General features: G+C 37.9%; 1 protein-coding gene across 4 annotated transcripts in view; it reads left to right on the plus strand.

Annotated features, from left to right (window-relative positions):
- The window catches only part of MAMDC2 (MAM domain containing 2), a 57200-nt gene extending 29449 nt beyond the window's left edge, over nt 1-27751 (plus strand). Inside the window, exons 4-15 of one of the 4 annotated variants that reach the window (XM_041422193.1) lie at nt 632-716; nt 1828-1965; nt 4257-4513; nt 7124-7217; nt 9825-9971; nt 10770-11035; nt 20667-20760; nt 22461-22613; nt 24093-24352; nt 24966-25050; nt 25359-25459; nt 27407-27751. In XM_041422193.1, coding sequence (XP_041278127.1) covers nt 632-716; nt 1828-1965; nt 4257-4513; nt 7124-7217; nt 9825-9971; nt 10770-11035; nt 20667-20760; nt 22461-22613; nt 24093-24352; nt 24966-25050; nt 25359-25420 — 1641 coding nt within the window. In that variant the 3' untranslated portion in view covers nt 25421-25459; nt 27407-27751. Of the gene's footprint in view, nt 1-631; nt 717-1827; nt 1966-4256; nt 4514-7123; nt 7218-9824; nt 9972-10769; nt 11036-20666; nt 20761-22460; nt 22614-24092; nt 24353-24965; nt 25051-25358; nt 26789-27406 lie in introns of those variants that run through there. The other 3 variants (XM_041422192.1, XM_041422194.1, XM_041422196.1) reach the window with 3 other exon arrangements.
- The last annotated feature ends 223 nt before the right edge of the window (nt 27752-27974 follow it).

Raw genomic sequence — 27974 nt, forward strand, 5'->3', positions numbered from 1 at the left:
GAGCCCTATTCTTGGGTTTCATGTCTAAGTCTGGCAGCACAAGTCAGCTGAGCCCTCTGTCCCTAGCACCCATGAGCAGAGCTGGCACGAGGCAGTGCTCTGACCAGCAGCTGTGTGGCGCAGCTCATGGGGACACACGGCCGGCTGAGCCCTGCCATGAGGATGCTTCATCTCCTGATATCCCTGCGGAGCTGCTTGTGCCACGTGGCAGATACAGGAACCCCCAGGTCCTGGGTCTGCAGATGTGCTCGCTTATTCCTGCCCTCTGCACCTTTCTGGAAGGAGTCACATGCTGACAGAAGAGTATTTCTACCCAGAAACCATCATGTTGCTTCACTCACAATAATGTCTTGCATAACCACGGCTGAGGAATACGGAATTCCATACTCTTAAATGAAGTGTGGGAATTTTTTGCCTGGTCTCATTGTCCTTCAGTGTGTCTTCTGTGGTTAAAGAAGAGCACTGGCTCCATCTTTAATGAATTCTGCCAAGCTCTTTCGGCAAAAGCACACCTGACTGCAAAGACGATGGTTCCCCAAGAAACATTTAATTTGTTCTCCTCTTTATCCTATTTAAATATTCAAGGTACTAATGAAATTCTAAAATTGACAGTTTGGTTTATATTGTGCAGCTGGTACTGGAAGCCAAAATGGGACAAGATAAATCCACGAGTATAGCAGTTTTTGAAATCAAAATAACTTCTGGATATTGTGTTGGTAAGTACTCTTCGCTCAACCCTCATATTCTCTGCATAGAAGAGAATGCCTTGTTGGCAGTTCTAAAACTGCATGGAAGGTCTGGCTTAAAAAAAAAAAAGACAGTGACTTTTTCTTAATTGAAAAGTACACTGCTATATTCAGTACAGATAATTTTTAAGCTAAGAGTGCACAAACTTGTAAGTGGGGTTTTTTCACCTATCTCTGTGATATGTATATATACATATACATATATATATGTATATATACATATGTACTTATATATACATATATATGTATGTGTATATATGTATATATATGTATATATATACATATCTATATGTGTGTGTATATATATATATACACATACACGTACTATACACACATATTATATACAACAATATAATTGAAAATCTATTTATTTTTCAAGCAGGAGCAACTGTTATATGTTAAAAAGCTTCAAACAGTAGACATAACAGCTGCAAGATTATTTCTCCTCTCTGCCTGCTCATGGCTTCATTACAAGTGTAATCTCGACGCTACAGTCAAAAAACTGTGCTGATATATATATATTTACAGTTACTGCCATTTCCTCATGATATTTGCTAAAAACTGCTAATGAAGTTCAAAAATTCCAGTGTCTAGGAGGCTGGGAGATCTTCACATTTCTGGAGAGCTCTGGTGGGGTCCAACCAAGTTGTCACAATTCTTTGGCTCTGTGAAGGAGACAAAGCAGTTGCATTACTGTTTTGAAATACTTATCCTGCTTTGCTTCTGGCCATCCCTGATTTACAAGTGAAAGTTCTGCTTTGACTATTTACTGCATGGAGGTGGTATATTTAAATCTGCTTTATTTCTTTCTGAATTACAGCAGTCCTATCCTGGCAAATGGTAAAAAGACAGATTTGTCCAAAGAGGATGGAAATAAAATTTTATCAAAAGATGATCAAAAATTTTGGATAGGTTGGCTTCTATTTATTATCAGCTCTTAAATGCTGTGTCCAGTTTTATAAATACAGGCAGGCATTATCTGCTCTGCCATATGTGAAGTGAGGCCATTGCTTAGCAATTTGCTCTTCCTATTTCTGTAATGAAAATGTGTGCACTCAGCTGGTGGTGTCTGCAATTGCAGAATGTGACTTTGAAGAAAATCATCTTTGTGGCTATGTGAACCGCTGGAATCCTAACGTCAACTGGTTTGTTGGTGGAGGGAACATTCGGAATTCTCAGTCTATCCTGCCCAAAGACCACACACTTAACAGTGCACTGGGTAAGCAACAAATGTAGAGCAGAAATATAGTGGAAAAATTGGAGTCTGTGGTTCATGTATGACTCTCATACTGCGAGTTGTTATTATATGAGTTCTTTCCATTGTGGGGTTGGGGTGGGAATTGTAAGAGTGATTTGTGGGGAAAAAATGGGATTAGAAAGAGGCTGGGGGATTTTGCAGAAGTTCAGACAAAACTGCTTGTACACTTTATAAAAAGGTAGTTACACTCTTTGCTAGGATTCAAAAGTACTCAGAGATAAGAGTAAAATTTTGGATGTGAGAGCTGGAAAATTCAACTTTCTATGTATTCTAAATGTATGGGCCACAGTAACTTTTAGATTCTTGTACTGCTGCTCTGTATATCTGGAAGAGGTTTTCTTTCCAATGGCTATTGAGAAAATCAAGTGGGAAAACTAAGGTATTAAAACATGCTTGCAAAATCTTGGGTGAAACTGTATAGTTTAGAAGTCTTGTTTCTTTCAGTCAAATGCGATGCTGTTAGTACAGCCCCTCAGAGACATAATGCTGGGAAGAATTATTGGGATTTCTGCACTTGGTGTGAAATGCTTGTCCTGGACACTATGCCCAGGGTAGAGATTTTTACACGGCTGTGCAGAGGGTTGTAGGATAACTTTGGCTTTGCACAAAGTACCACAGCAGGTGATTGTCAGGACATCGGGCTGGTGCTGCACAGTGTGTGTCTTGGGCTGCATGATGCTTGTGGCAGTGCAAGGAATCGCATCTCATGAAAAGCAGGGTTGATCCTCTTTCCTTAACTCATGCCGCTGTGCCTTTTTCTTTACTTCACAATTGTGTGAGTTGAGTACAGAGTGTCTCTCCATCCTTGCGTCGCCCCCAGCACTGAAATGCTGGTAAAATTTTGATGGAAGTTTAAACTCACTGCAACTTCAACAGCAGACAGTGGATCAGCCTATTAAATAAGTACTGTGACAGGAAATGCTTCTAGCTGGGAGGGATGTGTTTTCTTGTAGCCACAGCATTTCTATTTCACACCAAGCCCTCACTGCTGAGCATTTACTGAGAAGACTTCAAGAAGTCTAAAGTCACAGAAGATCCCTCTTTTTGCAAGAATTGGGCTGCGAAGCTGCATCATCCAGGCAGATTGTAGCTAAACTATGAGATGTGCTGAAACTGCAGGACAGAAGTGAAGCTGAGAACCTTGCAGGCAAGTATTGCTGAAGTCGCCAGTCCCTGGCAGTGGGCAATCTGGAGGAGACCCACAGCCAAGCAAGTCCTTTCCCCTCCTTCCACCAGAGTGAAGTGAGAAGTGACATCTGAAAGTCTGAGACTTCTGTGTGCTAATTAATGTAGTGGTGCCCACTCAAACTGAACGACAGTTTGCAGTGTTCATGCTGAAGTACCGCTCCAGTCTGATGCTTCTGTCTTCTCCAGGCTTTCTACTTGTGAAGAGCCTTTTGTGGTTCATCAAATACTGTTTGATGCTGTGCTTCTGGGAGTGCAGAAGAAGAAAAACTACAATGCACAGCAAGTTTGTGAACATGGATGTGTCCTGTTTAAATTGAGATAGCACTCCCAAAATCAAAGTATTAGAAGCTGTACCCTTAGAAAATCCTGTACATCATATTTGGCTCATACTCATGATGGGAAGATACTTTCCTCAAATGTAATGCATTTTTCTGTTCATTAACATCTCCCAAAAATCTTCTTTAAGGATTTTAAAAAACTCCAAAAAACTCCAGTCCATGCAGTAAAAATAAGACATTTATAAACCGAATCTTAGATACACTGAGCAGATATGTAAGGTCTAAAAGCTATTTGACAATAATTTGATATATTAAATGAACTGCTTTGTAAAAGATGAGAAAACACATGACTTATAATCTTGTTCATTTACTTGGATTGCTTCAGTAAAAGTTGCACTTAAGAGAGACTAAATACTACAACAAGCTGTTGGGAGGCAGGGAGTTTACACAGTTGTTGCACATTTTTCCATTTATGAATGGCTCCCAAAGTTTCGAGTTTATTATGTTTTAAATATAGATCTATTATTTCTAATAATAGTAAAAACTTAAGAAAAGAAAGAGCTGAGACTGGCTATTTTGCCAGTGGTATCTTAGCCAAACAATTTTCGGTTGCACATAGGAGGAAAAGAGAGGAAAAAAAAAACTTCTAGAATTACTAAAATTTTCTAGGAAGCAACCATTGTTGCTCATAGATATATATGTCTAGTCCTTGTTCATCTGCTGATACTTCTTGTATGTGGTGTTCTGTAAAGAGTGTCCTTATACCAAATGTTTTTCTGCTTCTAGGTCACTACATGTATGTGGACTCTGTTTATGTCAAACATTTTCAGGAAGTGGCTCAGCTAATCTCACCAAAGACCACAGCCCCAATATCTGGCTGCTTATCTTTTTATTATCAACTTAAGCAGGAAAGCAGCATTGTTTTTACTGTTTACCTAAGAGATATGAGTGGCTTTTATGAAGAGATCTGGAAAACAGACAGTGCACTGAATGCAGACTGGGCACTGGCAGAAGTCGACTTCAATGCACCGTATCCCATGGAGGTAAAGCAATCCTTCCTGCACAGTCCAGCTGCGACTTCAGGTTGCCTCAGGTCAATCCAGAAACATAGCAGGGATCATGCAGTATCTGAAAGATAGCTGTAAAGATGTTGGTGATCTGTGATTTCCTTTACCTTTTGCATAAAGGTCAAGAAGGGATCACTTTACACATTCATGCTTGATTTTGAAGCCAGGTGGTTTAGTGCTTGATCAGAGTATCTTGGGAGGTTGTAGAGTGTCACTGATTGGAAGTTTTTTAGTTGCTGAATAATATCAAGGTTCTTTCAGTTCAGATCATAGAGTTCTGTGCCTCTATGATCCATTTTTGAGGATGCTGAGTATTGTAAAATAATGCATAAGAAAAATACTGCAGAAGAAAAAAAATTGAAAAATATTCAAGGTCTATTCTCCACCTTATTTATATCCTGCAGTTGACAAGAGAAAGTCCAAACTTGGGTCCTAAGAGTACAGTAGTCCTTAAATGTGAAACCTCTTGATGGTTATTATAATGACTGTCAAGAATATGAGAAAAAAAAATGGATATTTTATTCCCTAGTGTTTTCTAGAAATTACCCCAAACCTAGAAGATTGAAATAAGCAGTGTATGTATACATATTTACTTACATGTGTATTTTACACGTATATATGTAATTTTTATATATATACACACACATACTCTCTCTATACATATATACTTCTAATACATGGATTACAGATAAATTCTACTTGCTTTAATTCTACCTAAGTTATTTGCTAATTCACCATAAACCTGTAGACTTCCAGAAATTATTAGGGATAAAGCTAATTTTCATGAGATGTTACATAGGCCTCTTGCACTCTATAAAGTCAGTGATAATCCATTTAAATCACCAGACTTCATGGGAATCTCAGAAGGCTTACAGAATGGTAAGTGAATTATTGATTCACTTAATAGAATCTAAATTCACGCTTAAAAAGGGGAAAATCAGTCCTAGCACTATCAATGGAAATTAATAAATGTTCACTTAGAGCTTGGCAATACTGTTATTGAGTTTGTGAAAATATTCTCTCATTTCCTGGTGCCATTCCATCCATATGAGAATAAATAGCAAAACACAGGATGTTGTACCACTGGGTAAATGCACAGGGGAATCTTGTGTTCAGCAGGGTATGCAACTTCAGCTCTCAATAAAAAAAATTAAAAAAAAAAAAAAAAGATTTAAGAATATTAAAAAAAGATTAAAAAATATTGTCCAAGAGGGAGCTGCAGATAATGGAAAGTATGGAGAAGTTACATCAATGAAATAACAGTTTTCAGCCATTACAAAAGAAGATGGAAGTAGAATATGTTAGAGGTTCTTAAGAGTCATGAAGGACACAGAAAAGATTAACTGTTTCCCGTTTCTCTAAATTTATATTACTGTTCCAAATTCTTAATTACCATGTAACAGTTTTAAAATAAAATGAACAGAGGGTCTTTTCATATATGACTCAACCACAGAACTCACTTCCACAACATACCGTAGCTACCATTATTAAGATCAGTTAAAAAACTGATCAGAAAAATTAATGGAAAGGAAGAATCCATCAGGAATATAACGTAAGGGAAGAAGAACTGAAAGCCTGTAATTGTCTTCAGTTTTTTCTGTAGGTGCTCTCTGCTGGAAAAAAGACACTGGGCTAGACAGGCCTTTAATCTGCTCAAATAATTTCTATGTAATTTAATACAGTAATTATTTCAGAGATCATTTTATAGAAATTATATTAAAACTTAACACATAAGTTCTTTGGTTGCTTCAAGAGGCTCTTCCTCTTTGTTTCATCTAGCTAAAGGAGATTGCTCAGGATTCTTTCACTAGCCCTCCCAGGCATTGCTGTCACTGAAAAGAATCTCACTCTGAAAGCATTTGTCCTTATTTCCTTGCTTTGTCCCTGGGGTTGGCTCTCAAAGTTTTCCTGTGTCTCAGACCTTTGATACTTAAGAGAAATTTTAAGATACTTCCTCAAGAGTTATAGATGGTCCTCCACTTACTTGAGGAAATTATTTCCCTTGGGAATGACTAAATACAATACATTGTTTGATCTTTGTGCTAAACAAAGCACAGCAATAGCTTTTCTGGTTCTTAAATAAATTCTGTACAGGAAATCTTCCCTGACAGCTAATGCCAAGTCACAGGTTTCAATGTCTGAGGATATTTACAGAAAACTGTAACATTTGGTACATTAATAGCACAGTAATGAACACAGGGGGTTTTTAGCTCTTGATCCAGACAGATTCTAGATAAAACTGGAGCTCTAATCAGTACAGACTGATGTTTGTGAATAGTGGTTTCGTATAATGCAGTGGCAGAAGCCTTACTGCATCTTAAAAGTGGTGCTTCGTAAAGTAGAAGAGCTGTATTCCTTTTGGTGTTTCCTTGACCTCGAGTGAGCAACGATCTAGTGCCAAGGTCAGGCTCTGATTTATATCCCTAATAAATGATATAATTTTGTTAGTCCCCACACTTTCAGCACTGTATGAGATGTGCTGGAGTCTGTCTGGGACATTCAGTCAGAATTCTGTATTTGAAAGATGTGTACCAAAATTATTGTTGAGTATATGTCGGACGAATAACAACTTATTACAATTTCTAGGTAATATTTGAAGTTGCTTTCAATAGCGCCAAGGGAGGTTATGTTGCCCTTGATGACATTTCTTTCTCTCCGGTTTACTGCAGCAATCAGACAGGTAAGGTGAGCTCTTGCTGCTGTTTATCTCCCTTGTTTTCTCCCTCTACCTTTCCCCTCAGATCTGTCTATCAGTGTTTGCAATTTTGGTGCTACCTTCTCAATTGACCAGTGCCACTGGGGTCCTCTTCCTTCAGAAGATATAACAGGAGATAACACCTCTGCCATTCATTTTTTTCAGAAGCCAATTCTTAATGCTTCCTTTCCAAAGACCTTGCCTCAGGGTTCTGCAGCTGGAGTGCTGGACTGAATGCTGTATTTGTGTCACTACGGGTTTTGACAAATTACCACTTGCAGGCTTGTCACAGAAAGAGAAGGAGGATTTTTCCCAGGTGTGATGGTATGAGGAAGAAAATGCCCTGGGCTTTTCATTAATGCCAGTGTAGGCATTCTTCGTGCCACATGCCCTGAGGTGTTCTTCAGAGCCAAAACATGAGCCTTGCCTCCCTGTCTTCACTCTTCCAGGAGGTATTACTCATCTCAGGCAGAGCCTGTCTGTCAGGTATTTGTTAGGTTTTCACAACAACAGACACCACCTGAATCCCTGTGACTTCTGATGTAGAGGCACTTGGGACAAAGGACATTGTCATTTGGGAATGCAGCCTCTTAAGTAGCTGGTTGCTGGGGTTTTACTCTGGCACTAAACACTAGTCAGAAGTAGATTAGTGGTTTCCCAACTATGCCATCTATTCCTTTGGTCAGAATTTTGAATTTTTAGGCAAGTTCTTTAAAGTGATCTATGAAAAAGAGGCTGTTTTTTCCCCCTTTTTATCTCAAAGTATTTGCTAGCTCTGCCTCCACTGCTGGAGTATCACGGCTGAAGGAGGTAGATTCCAGATACTTTAATCATTAATAATCCACATCTCCTGGCTGAGTAAATCCATTGTTTTATTATCCCCTCAATACCTTTTTGATATTTGCTTTATTTTGCAACAAAAATCTTAAGTTATGCTTGCAGTTTTCATGGGGTTGGAGCTGCTTATCTGTTATTGCCATTTTAGTTTTCAGACAACTTATATGTGTTGAGAAATGGGATAAATTTTACAGCATTTTCTGCCCAATGGTTGAAGTTCAGATCTAATGTAAATGGATCAGAATCTGTTCTGAATATGATAGGTTCATCTAGAAGTCCACCTACTAACTTTGATTTTGAAGGTTGGTTTTGTGGTTGCTTTGGGCTTTTTGTTTGAGAAATTAAAGTAAATTATTTGCTTTATACTTTGTTACATACAACATATACAACATACACTGTTTGATCCTTTGGACTTATCAGTTATTGTCATCTTCAATTCTTCTGAGTAGAGATGTTTAAAAGCAAGAACTCTCCATTCTCCTTGTATTTGGCCATAGCAATATATATATAACAGCACTAAGTTTTTTCTTTTTTTTTTTTTTTGAAGTTTTGTTCAACAAAAGTCTTGATGTTAGCCAAATGGAGGAAAAGGTACCAGAGTACTAAACTTGCTCAGCAAAGGATGAGTCAGAATATGGGTTTAATGCCACATGGGAGTGCTACACCTGCCTTTTCTTTAACTAGGAAAGCAGAGGTGAGAGGCCATGGCTGCAAGAAGAGTTAAGACACATAGGAGGAGTTAGATTTGGCCTATCTGAGACTGAAAAGACCTCAGGCATCACTACAAAGCCACAATTTTTGTTCTACTAAAGCTGATTGCCTGTCTACCTGCCACTGGTGAAAAAGCTCTCTTCATCTCCATGAAGAAAGGTCATATGTGCTGCTGTAGAGTGATGTACACAATGTCCTGTGTCTGGGCTCCTGGCAAAACCAAAATTTGCACGATAGCTTTGGGTTGTGCCTGTCCTTCCCCAACCACCTTCTATAAGAGACTGGTGAGGCCTTTGAAGAAATAGAAATGTTTTACTTCCTAGCATGGCCCATACAGCAGGGTCACTTTTTTCAGACTGAAGCAAGTTCTGACCCATGAATTCCATACTGCAGGTCAAGAGAGCCATCAGCAGGGCTGGGTGGGTCTTAGCTTTGCTTTTAATCAACTTTACTATAAATGGTTTAGCTTTCTTCACTGCAGTGTTAGCACTGTGTGAGGCAAGCTCCAGAGGAAAGTAGCCATGGGGTGGTACAGGAACTAAAAACTATTTTGCTTATGTACTTACAGCACACATAAGCACACATGTTACACATAACTATAAAAAGGATTTTTAAGAAGTGCTCGTAAAAAAAATACTAAATATTGATGTTTAGTGCACGCACAGGCACATGGACACACTAATTTTGTCCTAATAATCTTTTGAATGAAGGAGCAGATGAAAACAAGTGGTCTGAATGCCTCTGTGAATTATCTATGCTGAAGGAAGAAACTGGTCTTCTCATTTGTGTTTTAGGGGGGCTACAAAGCAGGGTTTCTCCTGGCTCCAGGAAAAAATATAAGAATATAAGACCAACTTGCAATAGAAATTTGATAGTTTGATTTCATCATGGCTGTGCACTATATATGTGTAATATCTTTGCATATGCTTATCTTCGGTAAAAAAAAGCAAGATGAACCAGAGTATGCTTCAGCATCCTTCTGCATCAAACCTATGATTATCACACTGTACTCATCCTAACAGAACATATGCATCTTTCTTTTAGGAGTTCCTTTCAATCCTGCCAATGCAGGCTGCAATTTTGAGGAAGATCTGTGTAATTTTTACCAAGATCACAAAGATGGCCCAGGATGGAGCAGAGTGAAAGTGAAGCGCAATGTGTATAGAGCAGGAGATCACACTACTGGATTCGGTGAATCAAAACTGCTTTTTCCTAGAAGACTCAAACTATATATAAATGTTGTATAAAAGGTTAAGGTTAATCTATTGTATCATTGTTCACTCTGTTAAGTAATTTCACTGGCACAATGGTTAGCTTTCCTCACTGCAACTCTCTGCCATTAGAAATCACCACTCACACTTTGGTCCTGTCTGGGACTCTGGCTGTGCATCCCCATGCGTAGAGTAGGATGGTCACCTACTGAATAGTCAGGCAGGGCCATAAATCAGAGTATCTTCACTATACTGCTCTGTAGTTGCTGGAGGGATGAATCAAAAAAAATATGGAAGTAAATGTAGTGAAATATTGTGTAGTGAAACCACATGGTGAAAAGACTGTTAATAAGTTCTGAAATTCAGACATCTCTTTGTGTAGAGTATTCATGGTTATTAATTATGTGCACTAAGGTCTCAGTTCTTTATACTTGCTGCAGGGAATAATAGGTCTTGTGCCCCACACTCCTTTTTTTTGTCTCACAGTGGTAACCCTGAAAAGGCTAGTTTTCCAGTGAGGCCAGCAAGCCAGGGAATTTTTCCGGATAAATTTGATAAGTGCTTATTTCTGGTAATGTAGCCATGTGCCAGTTTAGCTAGAAGCAGACAGGATGCTTTTGGAAAAAATTGGTTATTTCCTATCAGAGTGTGATAATCTATTTCTTGCCAGTTGGAACTGTTTTTATAACCCATGTCTGATGCAGTAACAGAAGCTGCTTTAATAGCAAATCAGCTGTGCTAATACTGTATTAAATACAATAATTATGCTCTCTTGCAGGCTATTATTTGTTGGCAAATACAAAGTTTACATCACAGCCTGGGTACATTGGACGTCTGTATGGCCCAACCCTGCCAGGAAACTTGCAGTTTTGTCTGCGTTTTTATTATGCCTTATATGGGTTTTTTAAGATGAGTGGCACTCTTGCAGTTTATATCTTTGAGGAGAATCATGTTGTTCAAGAGAAAATCTGGTCTGTCTTGGACTCTCCAAAGGGAGTTTGGACTCAAGCTGAAATCTCCTTCAAAAAGCCTATGCCTTGCAAGGTAAGAGCCAACTCTTCAAATTTTCCAAATTCTGAGAGGAGATTTTCCTTGCCTTCTCAGAGTTCTTTGTTATAGGATTAATCCTAAGTGAGCTATACCTGCAAATTGAATTAGCTGGAGATTTCACCAGAGGAGCTCTAACAAAAGCCATTTGAGTCTTGGTCTCTCAGCATGCTCCACATGCTCTCATTTTTGTCTCCTTATTTCCTATGTGAGTCATATCATCGTCACACTCAATTGCAGATTTTTATTAATCTAAAAAGTACTGGTAAGTTCTGGTAAAAATGGGGAACTAATCCTCTTTCACTAAACTCAACTGCTGGGTTACAATATGAAGCTAGAAGTCAGTGTAAATGAGAGCAATGGATGAGAAGAATTAGCAGTGTCTTGTTGGAGAGGTCATTATGTTATCTCAGCAAATTAATAACACATTGGTACTTAACATCACATCCTGAGTAAGTCCTTAAGCCATTGTAACTCCTCATCTCCACTCTTTTTTCAAAGACTAACTTTTACACAGATTTCTATAAGTGCTACTTCTATATTTATCCTGATTTCTGTAACAGATTTTCACTGTCAGTGAGTTATCTACAGAGAACCAGATGGATCTCTACATGTTGACCAGAGGGTGATAATATGTTGAACATATGAATGGAGGCTTGTCTTGCAACTCTTAAATATTTCTAAATTAAAGACAAACATCTTAAATATTTTCTCCACTACAAATTAGTTTTTGAAATAACAGTAATTACTGACAATAAAAGGTCACCAAAAACCAGCTGCCTAACTGTGTTGAGAGGCAAATTTACGTTTAAAATTTCAGTCCTAGTTGCTGGGTAGTGTTTTCTGTCAGATACCTGATACCTTAAAGTTTCAATGGGTTTTTTATGTACTTGATCCATAAAACATAACAGAATTTGTAATTTCCTTTCAAGTGTTAGAGAATAAAAAAAGAATTTCATAGTGCCCAGCAACTGCATACTAGAAAAGTTTCTCATATTATCATTCCAAGATACTTGCAGAAAAGTTAAAATGGCAAGCTTATAATTTACTTTTGTCGTCTCCTGTTTAGGTATTTCTTTATTGCTTCTGGAAGGGTTTAGTAGCTGATGCAGCATAATCAACTGCATGAGTAGTGATGACATCTGAGCACAACTGTTGGAACTGGTTGACAACTTTGGAGGTGGCAGGTTTATAGCATCAGACATTTACATGGAAAATCTTTTCCAGCATGAATTTGTGAAGAACAATTTTTGTTTTCCTAGAAGTCAGGATACGTAAAACAGTTGTGAAGAAGCTTGCCTCGCTGCTTCTGAGTCTGAAGGTGTGTAGGAGGGGGAGAAAAACTATGCTTTGCAGCATGGTTTATTGGCCTCTGTCAATTCTCAAAAACCTTCTCTGGGTGCTTCAGGTCTTGTAAAAGTCTTCCTTCCCATGGAAACAAGTGGCAAAATGTTTCTGTTGAGGAGTGATTCCTTAAATATCACAAAATATTGGGAGATTTATTGGGCTTTACATAAGTCAGCATGTGTTCAGCAAACCATAATTCAGGCACCCCTTAGCTAAATAACTATGTATTTGAAAAGGGGGTTCAATTTATAAGGTTTTCCTTAGATAAACAGAAGAAAATGGGTGAAGTTCTGAGCACTATTAAATGGAAAAGTACATCAAGATACAGATGGGAAGGTAGCATAAAAAAGACAAATATCGCCAAAGTTTAACCATGATTGCTTAAGGCAGAGGGTGAAAACCTGGTGTAGTTACAGGCTGTCTGCTCATAATATTTAGAAGTAAACTCAAATGAAGTTGCACAGTGAACACAGTGATTCTGGCTTTTCCTTGCAAGCTCATGTCCAGCTTTTCAACCTTAATACTTTTAAAAGTCTTCTCGTGCTTTATTTTGTTTGTTTCTTCTTCCAAGGCAACAGAAGGAAATGAAGTATTACTGTGTAACTGTGTAAACACTCAGGTTAGTTACCTGTGAAGATGCATGCCTAGTAGTGAAATAGCTGGCAAAACCACTCATTTCTTGTAGGGCAGCTGTGGAGGTGCACCAGAGCATGTTTTGCTGGCAGAAAGAAGTGGTGGGAACCAGCAAGTAAAGGATTACCCTTCTGGCTCTGGAGGGAGACAGTGCTGAGAGACATGACAGAAGCTTGACCTCTTTTGTCCTGTCTCCTGCAGCCTATCCTTGTGTCTCTTGCCTCCTCACTGAGGCATCTTGATTTTAACCTGTCCCATAGGCAGTGAGCCACCCCTCTGCCCCCCACCCCAGTCTTCATCTAACTCTCAGCTCTAGACAATCCAATTTTTTTTCCCTGTAATATTATTCATGTTCCATTCTGTTTGCCCTGCTTGTCCCATTTCTTACAAATTTTAGTTTCTCAAAAACTAATGACTTGACAGAAAAGATAGCACTGACATAAAGATCAGACTCTTGACACTTTTCTGCTTCTACTCCAAAGCCTTGGAGTGCTCAAGCTTTTCACAGCATTTTTTTGTTTAAGAGGTGCAAAATAAATCCTTTTTCCTAGCCTTGTTCTCGGAAATGATGGAACTGTTTTGGATTAAATCTTCCAAAACAAGGCTGTAGCAAGGACCTAGCATGGAAAATCTGAGCTGAGATCATTGTGTCTTGGCAATATTATAGACAAGTGAAAAACAGTCTTTCAGTGGAGAGAGGTGGTCTCAAAATAAGAGAGGGCTGCCACCTTTCCTCTAATACAGACATAGTGACTGATGTACCTATGTTATTGTTCTCCGAGATGCATCATATGTAGACTTGGATGGTGAGAAGTTGTAGGCATGCACAGTAGTTTGGCTGAGCATCTTCTTGGTTACCAGGAGCCACTTTTGGATTGGGTCAGCCCATGTGGAAAGAGTAAACAGTTTCCTGGCAGTTCTTAACAGTTGGTCAAGTCAGCAACAATGTGTCCTGAAGGTCAAAATGATTTTTTCAGCCAGAAAACAATTGCTATAAAATAACCAATTACTCACATCCTTCATCTTTTTGCTACTATGAATACTACTCCCAAAGCTTTGAAAAATATATAAAACCCATCTAATACATTTTAGTTTTGATAGCATATTTGTTTGCATCAGGACAATAAAAAGATGCAGATTTTCGTTTCTTGGTTTCTGTAATGGTTTTTGTAAGTTCTTTTTGAATTAGCTAACTGCAGTCTGCACATGTTGATGGCTTGAGTTCTGTGAGCAGGAAATGTGAAGCTGTCCAGCTGGCTTTAATATAACATTTTGAAAAGAAAATGTTTTGAAGGCTAGGCAGGTATGATCCAGCTAAGCAAGTCATAAATGTCTATACCTACATACATATATGTGTGTTTGTGTGCGTATATGTTTATATTGATATATGTTTGTGTGTGTTTGTGTGTGTGTGTGCACATACTGTACATACACATGCTGATAATGCTAGTGAGAAGGCAGGGAATTTAAAATCCTGATTTCCTAATTTGTACTTGCAGCACTGTCTCTTCTAGTTGGTGTGAGTATCTATGATTGTATATACATACAGTGTATATTGATTTATACTGTACCCAGAGAATCAGTGCGAGAAGAAAGAAGTGCAAAAAAAAATTCTAATGTTTTTTGAGATCACTTAAATCTTTCATGGTTTATTGTATAAGCCTCTGGAAGGGCAGCATGAAAACCTCAATCTGAATTATATAGATTATTTTCAGTTGATTGAATATACTGAAATTGACCTTCCATGCCAATACATGTCAGGAAAATGTAGGAGCTAACTGAAAGAAAATTTCACATATCATTTGCATCCTTGAGAAGCTTGCATGAACTGTGAAGCAAGAATCTACATTTTAATATTGTGAGAGTGTGTGTGTGTGTATGTGTGTGTGTGTGTGTGTGTGTATGTGGGAAAACACCAGCATGGAAAAATATTTATCTTATGCAACTTCACAACCAAGTCCAAATTTCCAGATTAAAATGAAGGTTTGAGTTCAGTTAGGTCTGCTTTTATCAATTCTGCTCATTTTTGCTAGATTTGGGTTACCATTCAGAAACTCAGGTTTTTGAAAGCAAACGTGTTGTGTTTTTTATCCATCATGCAAGCTTTTGCAACATTACCTAGTAAAATAGTGCTTGAACCTCCCAAGGAGTTCAAAATCAAATCCTCAGAGAGGTAATTGGCATAGCAGTCTATCCTACTATCCCATCTAGCTGTGGCTGAATTTTTGGTTTTTCATTCCTTAAGTATTCTTTTATTCCTCTTTGATGTTTTTTTCCTCATTCTCTTTGCTTGAGTTCATTGGTTCGCTTTCTCTTATCCTTCATAACTAATTTAGTTGCAATTGTGAGAAAGGAAAATCAAGTGACTCTGTTGCACTTGAATATTTATACATTTTAAAACAAAGAAAAGAGAAGACTTTCTCAGAACAATACTGAGAAACTTTGCTGCAAAATGCTGTGGATGCCAATAGTATACATGCATTTAAAAAAAGATTTTAAAAAATCATGGAAAATAGACTTCACAGTGACTGTAACCACAGTGGTCCAGTTGTGACCTCCACTTCAGCAAGTTCTTCTGCTTTTTTTGGTTGGACATATTTAGTGCTGGTTTGTTTCTTGTACTGTTTTCCCTAAATATCTATTATCACCCTGCTGCCTTTCTAGTACTTGATCTGAGTGTCTTTGGACCTTTCTTCTCACATCATCACTGTGGTGATGCTCAATGTTAAATTACTCTAGCATTTATTTCTCTTTGCTGGCAAGAAATTTGTGTTTCCTGCTTGACCACCAAAGTAATAGGTAAATGAATAAACTAATTATGGATAAACAATGAAAACCTAGATCCCTGTGATCAAGTCAGTAGTGTGAAAAACACAGTTCTCCAGTCCGGCGCCAACTGAAGGAGGGCAGACATTCTTCTGCTCCTCCGCCTGCTCCTCCTCCTGCTCCTGCTCTTCCTGCTCCTCCTGCTACTTCTCCTCCTTCTCCTCTACACTTGTGTCAAATAAAAGAGTTTTTTGGTACTGTTCCAACAAAACCTTTATCAGTCTTCCCACAATAAGGTATGCACCCTAAAGAGGCTGGAATGAGCTGCAGTTTTATAGAACAGTCCTTCTGTCATTCCTTTCCTTACCTTTTAAAATAAACTTCTTGAAGAACAGTCACTAGAAATGCCTAAAATAAGAACGGTAGAGTTTGGAAACAGTAGGATAGTGCTGCTGTGTGGGAACCTCACTTCCTGTGGTGCTTGATTACGGAAACAGCATACTGGAAACTGAAAAAGTTCCTCAGGTTAGGAAGCAGTGCCTAAATGGCTTGCATCTTCACAGCTGCTAAGCAAGGTGATATGTTGCATGAAATATTACACATCTCCTTTTGGTATTGCCAATCCTTAATGGACAGGAAACTGTTTGATTGGAGTGAGGATAGAGCCCTTACAGTAGATTTGTGGAAATCTGGGAGGGTGGTGGGGGACAGATGAGAATATTAGTGTCTTGTATATATTTGTGTGCAGGCAGTGTTCTCTGCTACGCTGTGCAATCCAGCAAGAGGAGATGTAGAATAAACAGCCTGTGGCAGACATTTTTTGTTAGCTTTATGTTTCTTTTTCATTGTTTGTTTCTGCCCTTGGACAGGAAAGGTTTTCAAAAATACTTGTTCAACTGTCACAAGCTTATTATCAATGTTATCCAATTATTTATGTAGAAGCTTTCACATTACATTATTTTTCCCATAGAAGCTCATTGTATTTACATGGCAAGAAACTGAACTTGCCTGGTGAGTGCCATTTAAGTCAATTTGTTTGAAATGACAGAAGCTTACAAATGTTCTAATTTTGGCTTAATAGCTTACTTGAATTCTTGATAAATGATTTTCTGACTGTTTAGGCCAAAGAAATACAAGCCACTTAAAATCTAGTTTTATTTAAGTTAGCTATGAGAAACTTGGTCTACACTTGAAACATCTGTATTGAAAAGCCCTGAGACAGTCAGAATGGTTTTCCCATCCCCTGTGTGGTCAGTCCCTGGCTTACATGCTTATTTGTAATCTCTTTTATTTGCATAAATGACTGAAAAATCAGGCTCCCTGTCTTGTGTGAAAACATCTTCACTGCTTCTTCCTGTCAGGTCACACTTCTGTTTCTAGTGTTCAAATTATTTTTTGATTTTGTAATACTGAGTTTTGTGTCAATGTGAGGAAGTTACAACAGTAGCTTCTCAGAAAAAAAAAAAAAAAAAAACACCTCAGCCTCCACTATAACTGTCCTTCTTCTTTAGGAAATTGAACTTTAAATACGTCTAAGTGACAGACCGCGTTTTGTGTCTACACAGATTTACAGTGTGTCATTTAAACCTTGGAATATTCATTAGGATGGAAAAGATAAATTACCTTGCTGCAGAGGCATAGCTTGCTCTTAAGTAACCAGACTGGGCTGTTCTCATGTTTTTTTTCTGTTTGGCAGATCTGGCTCTCTAATTGAGCAAGATGTGCATGTTCTGGGATAAACAAGGAGGAAAGAAAACACACAGAACATATAGGGATCCAAGGGAACATACAGGGATCTCCTTTTCTCCTGTTCTCAGTCCAGCTTCCACAAAACCTCCTATAGCTTCCCCATTATCCCTCCTTACACTGAAAGTACCTTACTGCTTGTCCTCCTATTTCTTCTCCTTTAAAAGCAGATTAACTTTATAAGCATGTGAGTTTGAACTCCTTGTAGAGTCGCTGAGTGCTAAGGATGAGAAGTCCCTTCTACCTCACCCAGTATCTGCTGCACAACCCAATATGGTGTTTTGGCAGAAGCTTGCTCGACCAGCTGTTTTCATCTGGCATTGCTCATACCTCATATCATCCAGGATAAGTGCTAAGAAAGGATTATTGATACTTTGACACTGAAGGCCAGGACCATTGATTAGGCACTGCAAGATAAACAAATCAGCTTCTAAGCTGGAGCAATGATTTGGAAGGAACTGATGCCCTAGCTGTGTCCTGTTGTTGGAACAAAAAGAGACACGAGAGATATGTTTTATTTTTCAGTAACACAGGCAACACAACTGCCTTCACTGGATAGTGTTTTTAATTTAGTGTCCAAAATAGCATATGAGTCCAGGAATCTCTGTTACCTAGCTTGAAACAATCAGTATGTTGTTCATCTGCCATGCTTTATGACAAAAAATGCTCAGCACAAAGAGTCCCCTATTGTCTTCTCCAAGGTATGAGATAAAGTCGTAAGAATGTATTTTGGAAAAATTGACCTAGCAAATATTTTAATGCAAAACAAGAACAAATGCAAAGCAACTTGAGATTAGTTCTATTGAGACTGTAGGAAGGATTCAGAGATCTGACTCATTGTGAAAATGAGTAGTTGAGTAAATCAAAGTTGATAGAATTTTGGTAGGTAAAGTTCAAATACTCAAATATTTTGCTTTATGACAGAAAAGGATATTAAAACAGAAGAAGAGCAAACAAATTCAAACTGTGAATAAAAATGTTCTAGTCCATTGCCTAAAAGTAAATCAAGAATTTAACAACAAAATAAATTGAGAGGACTGTAACAATTTCAGTATATTTGCTAAAGCAAATACTGAAAACTCTGCACTTCCAAGTAGAAGCTCCCAAGTAAAAGACTTTGTAATTTCATCCCTGAAATTACAGAGGATGCTCATGGCAGTGTGTCCCTCAACACCACAAAAATCAAGTGGAAAACTAGTGAAGCTTAAGCTACAGATGGCAAAGCTGAACAAGCTTGTAAGTGTCACTGAATCAGATCGGTCCTTTGGTTGTGCAAAGATTACTGGTTCAATGGCCTTTGAGAGACCACAGTTATTGTTGAGATGCTTTTTAAATGGAGGGCTTTCTCCAGGATCCAATAGGTAGTTACATAAATTGTACAGAACAAATTACTACAATCTAAGAATAAAGAACTTAGTCCTGCTCCCAATGAGATCAATACTAAAGCATTGCTTAAAACATGACTCCACAATGTGGAAATGTTATTTCACAAATGAGGACTGACTTCATCCTTACATGTGCGGTCTTCTGAAGATTCAGGGATTTAGGGCTAAATATGTCTTTAGTTCATTAAAAATGTTCACCAGAATGCATTTATTAAAATTATGAAGAGTGATACTCACCCAATGTCAGTATCCTATTTTATGCTTATTTTATGCTTTTTTTCCAAGAGATGCTACTGTGTTTAAAGGATTGCCCCTGTGTCCTGTTAAACCTTAAAGCTAAGATACAGTTCTACAGTGGGAAGGGAAAAAAAAAAAAAAAAGGTGCGAGGTTTAGGCCACCATATGCTGAGCAGTTTTGCATTCTGCGCAGGGGCACTCCTTAACTCCATACCAGTGCCAGTTTACAAGAGAGATGATCAAAAATAACCAGGATTGGTAGCAGTGAATGGAGGAGTTTCAAAAACTTGAAAGTTTTTGCTTCACCCTGCTTGAAAGTTGCTTCACCCTGGGCAGCATAATGCATGCATGCTTCCAAGTTTTTGGTGTAGTTACTGTTATTATCAGCAAATGAGTCAATAAATACTACACAGCAAAACAAACTGGAAAATACCATGTAGGCATCATACTGAAGGTGTTACCAAGCCTACTAGAAGAGTACATACTGAATAATGCTCTAACATCTTTTGAATGCCTGTTTTTATCCACATGAAACTTTTCAGTCAGCATTTAACCTCAAATATGCAACTGAGGTGTTGTCCAGAAGATTAAACAGTTAGAAGTGACAGTAATCCTTCTGCAATCTCTAGAATATACCTCAACACAAAGGAATTGTTTTGAAAAGCTCCTCCTAAATTATGGTCATAACCCCAATGGTCAGACAGATGGTTTGGAGTAGTTAGGCCAAGAAAACCGCCAGCAGTGTTTTCACAAAATAAATCCTAATGTGTCTTCTGTAATTCAAAGAGATCTGTGTCAATTTTGGCAGATGGGCAACTGAGAGTCTTACAGCTTCTTTACATTTTGTTTTACTATCTCACGAGTGACTTGTATTTTCCATGGCAGAATTGATGTTTACTCAAATCTTAGATGTTTTTATTAATCTTCATGAACTCAGACGAACACTGTGAATTATGCATAACATTTCAAGTCTCCTGCTCTGCAATGTCATGGCACTGAGTCATGTATGAATAATCCCATTTTGTGTAGTAGTTTCAGTTCATCTCTATTATTCTTTGCATTTTGCCGCAGCCATTCTTGTCCATCACTCCACATTACTCTTTCAAATTTATTTTTCCATGGATAAAACCTCCTAGTTTTCAGGATAAGATAGCTGAAGATATTTGAGCTGTTCATGTTGGGCGTTGAACAAGAAAAAGCCACAACAACCTCAGTGAGTCATGTTTTCTCACAGACAAAAAAATACTCTAGTACAATACTCTAGGGAATTACATACAGACATACATAATTTGCCTACAAAAGTGAGAAAATACTTTCTTTGGATTGAAAACATACATTTAGTCCCCACTGGAATCAACATTTCTGTCACTGGCAGAATGTGCCAAGGCAAAGTGGATCCATTGTTCCTGTTCTGTAGATTTCAAAATTGTCTGTGCATTTGGAAAAAACACTTAACATTTCAGACTCTTAACAGTGCCAGGTTTTGTACCTGAAACTTCCTTCCTGTATTGTAGGTTGTCTTTGTTAGCTGGTGTAAAAGCTTCTGGGACTGTGGACTTGTGGCACTGGATGATGTATCATTGAGCCTGGGAAGCTGCCAGGCTGCTGGTAAGACCATATGTATTTGTCATCCAACAGCTGCTATCCTTTTGAGAAGAGCTCATCATACACCTTCATTTTCCAAGCCTATCCTATAGCTGCCTTCGTCCTGTTGTGGTTTCTTGTCTTTTTTTTTTTTTCCCAATAAGTATGGCATAAATCTTATTTTTTCAAAGCAGCAAACATTCAGCAAGGACCAATTTTTGCTCACAGGTGTACCAGCTAACTCCTAATAAATTTCAGTGACTCCAGAGCAGCTCTATATAGGTGAATGGTCCTTTAAGGGCATTAAAGTAAACCCACAGTTCAACTGAGTGAAGAGTAGTTTTCAAATGATGTTCAAGAAGCCAGAAATGGACACCAAAGCAGTAGTTTTCAAAACACAGCATATTTTTTTTTAGGCAAGAAATACAGTTGTGCAAGGCCAAGACACAGCCGCACCTGAGCTGCAGTTCTTTGATGAAGACAGAGAAAAGCAGTCCAACACTCCCACTGTAGTGGAAAAACTGGATGGTTTTCAGCAAAACTTTACCCTCTGATATGCACAGGCCAACCTCTCTGAACTAACCAGACTCCCTCTTTTGTGGCTTTGTGAGGTTTGACAATACAACAATTGTACCCTAATTTAAAATAAACCAAAAATATTCTCATGAGGCAGGCACAATCTACAATCCCGTTCTTCTTTGGAATAAAGCCATGCCTTTGCAATGATCCTAATAGCTTTTTAATGACCTCTTCTGATTGGATTTTATGCATTCAGGCTAACAAAACAGAAAGAAGTCACACGTACAAAACAAGATGCCATTTTTCTAAGCTATTTCCAGCAGTTGTCTGTTTTGCCTTGCTGTAATTTCTAAGTAATTGGAAAAGGAACCAAAGGTGCAGAACTGGTATCTGGGTGTATAGTCATGCCATGGCTTGTCTCTGATGGCAGCAAAACAAATGCCTGAAAAGTGGTATCAGGCTTCCTCCTCTTCAAAAGGTGGAAGCTGCTCAAAATGTCTACTTCTGAGTGACAAATTAAGATTACCTGACAAAAGCTTCCTGGCATGCACCTGAATTATATCACCTTTTGTATGATCTAATAGAATTGAAATAATGAAAATACGCTAGTAATTGCAGCTCTGTGGTCTGTTGTAGGCTGCAGTAGAGTGTGGTGCCAAAGGAACAGAGGAGAGCTAAATGTGGCATTGATTTCAGTTCACAGAAACTCCAGTCTTTGACAAGGCTCATTTATTATGCATGTTATACATATTTATTATGCTGCTTGGGGTGCCAAAATAGTGAAGAAAATTACACTGGTAATGCTATAACAGAGCCTGTTACAGAATCATAGAAGGTTGTTAAGGTTAGAAAAGACCTCTAAGAGCATTGAATGCGACCATTAAAACCAAAAGACTTCATAAGATCATCTAGTCGAAACCACTGTTGTGAAGACTAATAAACTGTTTTAAAGAATACTAGGACTAGTGAATCCTATTCACTAAGCTAGACTAGGGCACAGATTTTCCCAAAGATGTGAAGAGAATTAAATTAAATTTTATGCGACAGTTTGAAGGTAGCTTATATAAGCTTGTGACTATTGTAAGCATTGCCAGGTAGCTGTAATTGATGTCAGCAGGTGAGAAAATGTAATACATTACTTATGTAATCTCTCCATATATCAGTCTAATGTATCTGAAGTTTTAAACTATATCCTCTCCTTACAGATTTGTTGCTGCCCACTCCTGGAGAATGCACTTTTGAAAAAGATGAGTGTGTGTTTACCCAGAAGAAGAGAGGTCGTGGGAGCTGGCATAGGAAGAGGGGTCCAACTCCCACTTCTTACACTGGGCCGAAAGGAGACCACACTACTGGGGTAGGTGAGTTAAGTTCCACATTGAAATTTCAGAACAGATATTGACAGTTAATAAAAAATATTAATTAAATATTTTAAATGATAACTTGGAAGATAAAGAAAGCTGTTACTCTTCTATTCAGAAAAGTTACTAATCAAATGAAGTAAGCACATTCTGCAGGGAACTCATGAGTGGTTTTGAGAATATGACATTTGATCTGAATTATCTCTAGGACATGTGGATAATTTGGTTGTCATGTCCCAAAGTAGCCTTTTCCTTAGGAGATAAAATAGGATGACTGTCCAGATTCCACAGAAAAAGCTCCTTCCAAATTCCCAGTTTATATGAATATTCCCTGAAACTGACTTTAGACCTATTTTCAGTTAATGTGGATCATTAAGTAGTCTGAGAAGTGAGACTGATACCTTGACTTGAAACTGAGAGCCTTTTAAGCCTGGTCTGTGAATGATTATTCCTTAGTTCATTTCTTAACAGCAAGCTGTGCAAGGGGTTGGGATTCTTCTGTATGAACCCCTTTGGGTTCAAACTTAAAAGAAAACATGAAGAATAAAAGAGATCCCACAAGCTCTTTATCTTGAAAATGTGCTCCACAAGCTCGCTAGTGCAAGTTCAAGTATTTAAGTAGGTAGGACCCCCATTAGCATGAGTGCACAGAAAACTGCATCACCACCAACCATAGCCTAAAGCATACCCTCAGATGTACTTGCAGCTATCTTGGAATTCCAAGGAATCAATCTCTATCCGAGTGCAATTCCTGGTGTAACAGCAGCTGCAGTGTATTGTTCCTTTGTATTCTTTTCTTGGCTATGTATTTCAACAGATATAATCAAGTGTTAAGGGTTTGGACCATGAATTGGTGAAAGGCAAATTCATGCCCCTCATTCCATCACTAAGATATCACCAGCTGGAGCAAACTGAGGTGTGTGAGAAGGCTGAGGAGCATCCCCACATCCCATCTGCTGCATAAAACAACTGTTCTGTTTTGAGATGTATGCTCTGCCAGAAGACAATGAACGCAGATAATGCAGGAACTCTTCATGCAGTCCCAATGTTCCCTTTTTCTGGTCTGTCCCTTCACCGGCCTGTCTGTCACCACAAGTCCTGGGGGTGAGATTGCCTTCAGAGGGAGTGGGAATTCCCAAGGATCAGTGAGACAGGTGGAAGGCTGAGAGCAACAACAGCAGCCAGTGAATGCTTGAGAGCCTCTTTTGATACTCAAGAGTCCTATTTTCTGTGCAAACTCCTAGTGAAGACATCCCCTCTAAGCCAGGTTGTAGTTTGGTGGCAAGCAGCAGTCAAGAGAGGTGAAAAGGATGATTATCTGCAGGTGTAGATCCCTAATTCATACAGTGTATTGGAGAATTCCCAAGCTGATTTGTACCAAATGTAGTGCAATATAATATAATGAGTATATTGAGCATAATGAATATTCCAACACAGTATATCCTACTTTGCTAATATTTACTTATATATCTTTTTAAGGATACTACATGTATATAGAGGCATCTAACATGGTCTATGGACAGAGAGCATACCTAGTTTCAAGATCACTAAGAGGAACATCTGGAAAACAGTGCCTGACATTTTTCTATCATATGTATGGAGCTGGGACTGGATTGTTAAGTGTTTATCTAAAAAAGGAAGGGGATGATGAAGAAATACCTTTGTGGAGGAGGACAGGGGAACAAAGTATCTCATGGCTAAGGGGACTGATAGAATATGAAAGTGATAGAAACTACCAGGTAAGAAAAACAAGCAAGAAGCAGTCAAATTGGAATACTGAAGTGAACTATGTACTAGAATCCAAGTTTTGTATTGTTTTAAAAAAAAAACAAAACTAAAATGTTTAAATATACGTGGCATTGAATGGATACCTGAAGAACATGAAATAATGTAATGTTTTACAAATGAACTTAGGGAGGGATTAAAGACATGAATAGGTTGCAAGTAGGAAAATAGTATGAATTCAACATTTTTTAACATATATAAATGCTATTTTAAAGTATTTAAATTTAAATGCCATCGTTTTTGTCAGCAGTGGTAGGGCTTTTTCAAGATCATTTGTGTAATTTCTTTTCCTCCAGTTGTCTGTAGCCCTGTCCAGATTTGACACAGCTACTGAGCTGTGATGAAATGGCAGCTTCTTGTAGGGTGGTCTTCCTAAGGGGGCACCAAGGAGAAGGGATGATGCAAAGCCAGAGGTCTGGCTAAGGAGAAGGGAAAACAAAAGGGAGAGGAAAGGAGAGGGGAAGGCAGGGCAGAGGAGGGGGTAAATGGTATCCTTGAATAGGTTGCATGAATATTATTTTTTTCAGTCCTTCCACCATTTGGATTCATGAAAATTGTACTTTACAGATTATTTTTGAGGCAATCCGCGGTGTGTCAATAAGAAGTGACACTGCTATTGATGATATTCTGTTCCAGGCAGGACCTTGTTTGGGTAAGTTTCAAGATACTTTGTAAGAGACACCTGAAATTCACAGTGCTTGTTTGTAGGTAGGTGAGTGATATTTCCCTTGAGCCTCCATTTGAATTTAATATCAGGCTGCTGGGTTAGTGCAGACCTTTTACCCTCTAATAGGATGTGAGATCATCCTCAGAATCCCAACTAGTAAAGTGGCTGTAGACTTTTTAAAAACCACATGAAAGTACTATTTAAATTCAGCATGCTAATTAAATTCTGTAAGTATTCTTATGTATGACAAAAGTAAAAATAATTACAGTATTTCTTCATTCTTTGTATTCCAGAAGTGGAAGAAATTCAATTCTCATCAGGCTATCCTGACAGCTTAAACGAAATTGAGTATTAAATACAGTCTGCTGAAAGGAATGAAGCATATTGAAGAATTGTATGTGAGAAACTGCACAAACTGCCTATTTAAAAATATTTTTTAAGTAAATACTGGACTGGTTTGAATACACACCAATACATAGGAAGAACTTGGAGCACTCATGTTCCTCGCCTTTTCAATGAAATTATTGACTCAGGGCTTCTTAGACCATAACTTTTTGATATTATTTCCTCTTTTGCATGAGGCATCAGTTATTACATAAAGGCTTCCCATTTTACACAGATCATTAATTTTTAATTTTTTAAACATTTCTGGTATATAAGTAAAAAGAGGAAATTCAAGTTGCACAATTGAAGTCCAATATTGCCTTATCTTAAATCTGCATTCAGTGAATGTTTTGTGTTGGGGATAGAATGGCCTTTTATTAAGAAAATTATAAATGTTTTGAAATAACAAAGAAAATAGTGTTAACTACTAGTATTATCCTACAGGTTAAGTGCAATTATTCTCAATGACAAATCTCTCTGGGAAACTTAATACTCTGCTGGCCATTTTTTGTGATAGTGTATTATTTTACTATAACAAATATATTTGTCAATAACAAACTCACTTTTAGTATTCAGTATAATTCAGCATAAGATGCTGGCCTGTGGAATTATATGAAATGAGACACTTTAAAGCCATATGTTTTCTGGGATGAGAGTCTTGTTGGTTTTTTTGGAGTTTTTTTATTAAACAAGTTTGTACACTCACAGAGAATGCACTTACACTTTGCCCACAACCGCAAATGTCTTGCATTTATATTAACAGGAAACTGAATTCATGTCTTGTTATTTTTTTAAGGTTTTATGTATTTGTGTGTAAGGTTTTTTTTTTTCCAAATTTGCTATAACTTCCTAATAAAATGTTAAGTTTGAGTATCATCTTATTGCTCTGCTCTAGATTTCATGCTAATCAGTTCAAGGAGAAAGAACTGAACCTAATAAAGTAGCCTGAATTCATTATTTTGAACACGAAGAGAATGAAATGTGTGGATCCCATCACTTAAGAAGGCTAACAAAAAGTAATCTGAACTGCTGCAGGAAGATATGTACTGAGTGGTAGAAATTATTCTTACAGCCACCATATCCTGGTCCTTTCAGAACTAAGAATATGCTTTTCCTAACAGCCTGTAAGGATCAATAGCACCTGGGATGATCTAGCCCTTCATCTTTTGTACATTTTAATTTTGGTGACAGAAACAATTGAAGAGATTGTTCAATGTACTACATTCAATACCCATGTATTTATTTAACTACACAGATGGAAGTAATTTTTTGTTTCCTAGAGACTGAGGAAGAGCCAAAAGGAATTGATATATTATCTGCCTCTGCTAGGTACCTACAGTCTCCCTAGTCAGGTGCTTATGAACACATCACTCTTGCTATTATTCAAAAATGAAAGCAAACAGAAATAATGGACTGTTTCCTATGCATCAACATGATTTTACAGTTGTTCTGTAAAGTGCATGTTTTGGTATCAATACTCAGCTCAAATTATCTAAGCAGAAAACAAGTTTAGTGGTTAAAATAATTAGGCTTGGTGATTCTCTGTATGTAAATGAAATGAAGCATGAAGTACAACTGTTAGGCTCCTGTCTCTAAAGATTTATATAACTCAAACACCTAAGTTATTTCTTAAGTAGGGAACATCACCTTTGCAATCATTTTTGTGGCAGGAATTAAAGTACAGATGGAAAATTTGAAAGGTGGCTTTAATTTACTTCAGTGTCTGATGAGTATCAGTTAACAGAATAAGAAATTCAGAGACTAGTGAAAGAATGGCTACAAAACATTTGAAAACTGGGTATGGTGCATTAAGATTTCTCCACTGGCAAACTTCAGTTTTATGGTGAGGTGAAAAAATATTCCGTCAGCTCTGTCCACATGGGAAACTCCTCACGGAATTAATTTCTGTCCTGAACCAATATTTATTTACTGTTTTTTCTTTTCTTCACTGCTGCAGTAGCCATACCAGGACCACAGTGCGGCAAAGAACAGTTCTGAGACTTGCCATACCAGGCCTGTTTAATGTCTGAAAAATTCTTCAAAAGCTACTGAAGGCTTTACGAGGAATTGCTTTGATCCCAGATGGGTCACAATTTGTAAAATGGACATGACAAAAACCTTGAAAAGCAACTACAATGCCCCAGGCGGCAATGGGCTTGTATCTGATTGCTGTAAATGTAGCTTTTATTGTCTTGCTGTTGAATACTGTCCTTATGTTTAATATTGGTTTTATTCTTTAAATATTGTCCCATTAGTTTTCATTTTATTATTCTCCTTATTAATTTCCAAAAAGAGGGGCAAGTTTAGATCTCGTTTACCAACAGAAATCCAAAATAACAACTGTATAAAATGTCACTGTTACTTCGTCTTTATAAAGTAAATGAAATGGTATTCTGACTATGGTGTCACAGCAAAATAAACCTAATATAAACTTAACTTTACAATCATGACTATTAAGAAAGACAGCTCGAGCCAAGCACTAAAAGACCCGGCATTTTGTCCACCTGGATGTGAGCAGAGCTTGC

The sequence above is a fragment of the Onychostruthus taczanowskii genome, unplaced genomic scaffold (genome assembly GCF_017590055.1).
Source record: "Onychostruthus taczanowskii isolate IOZ18803 unplaced genomic scaffold, ASM1759005v1 scaffold72, whole genome shotgun sequence".
In the NCBI taxonomy this organism is placed as follows: domain Eukaryota; kingdom Metazoa; phylum Chordata; class Aves; order Passeriformes; family Passeridae; genus Onychostruthus; species Onychostruthus taczanowskii.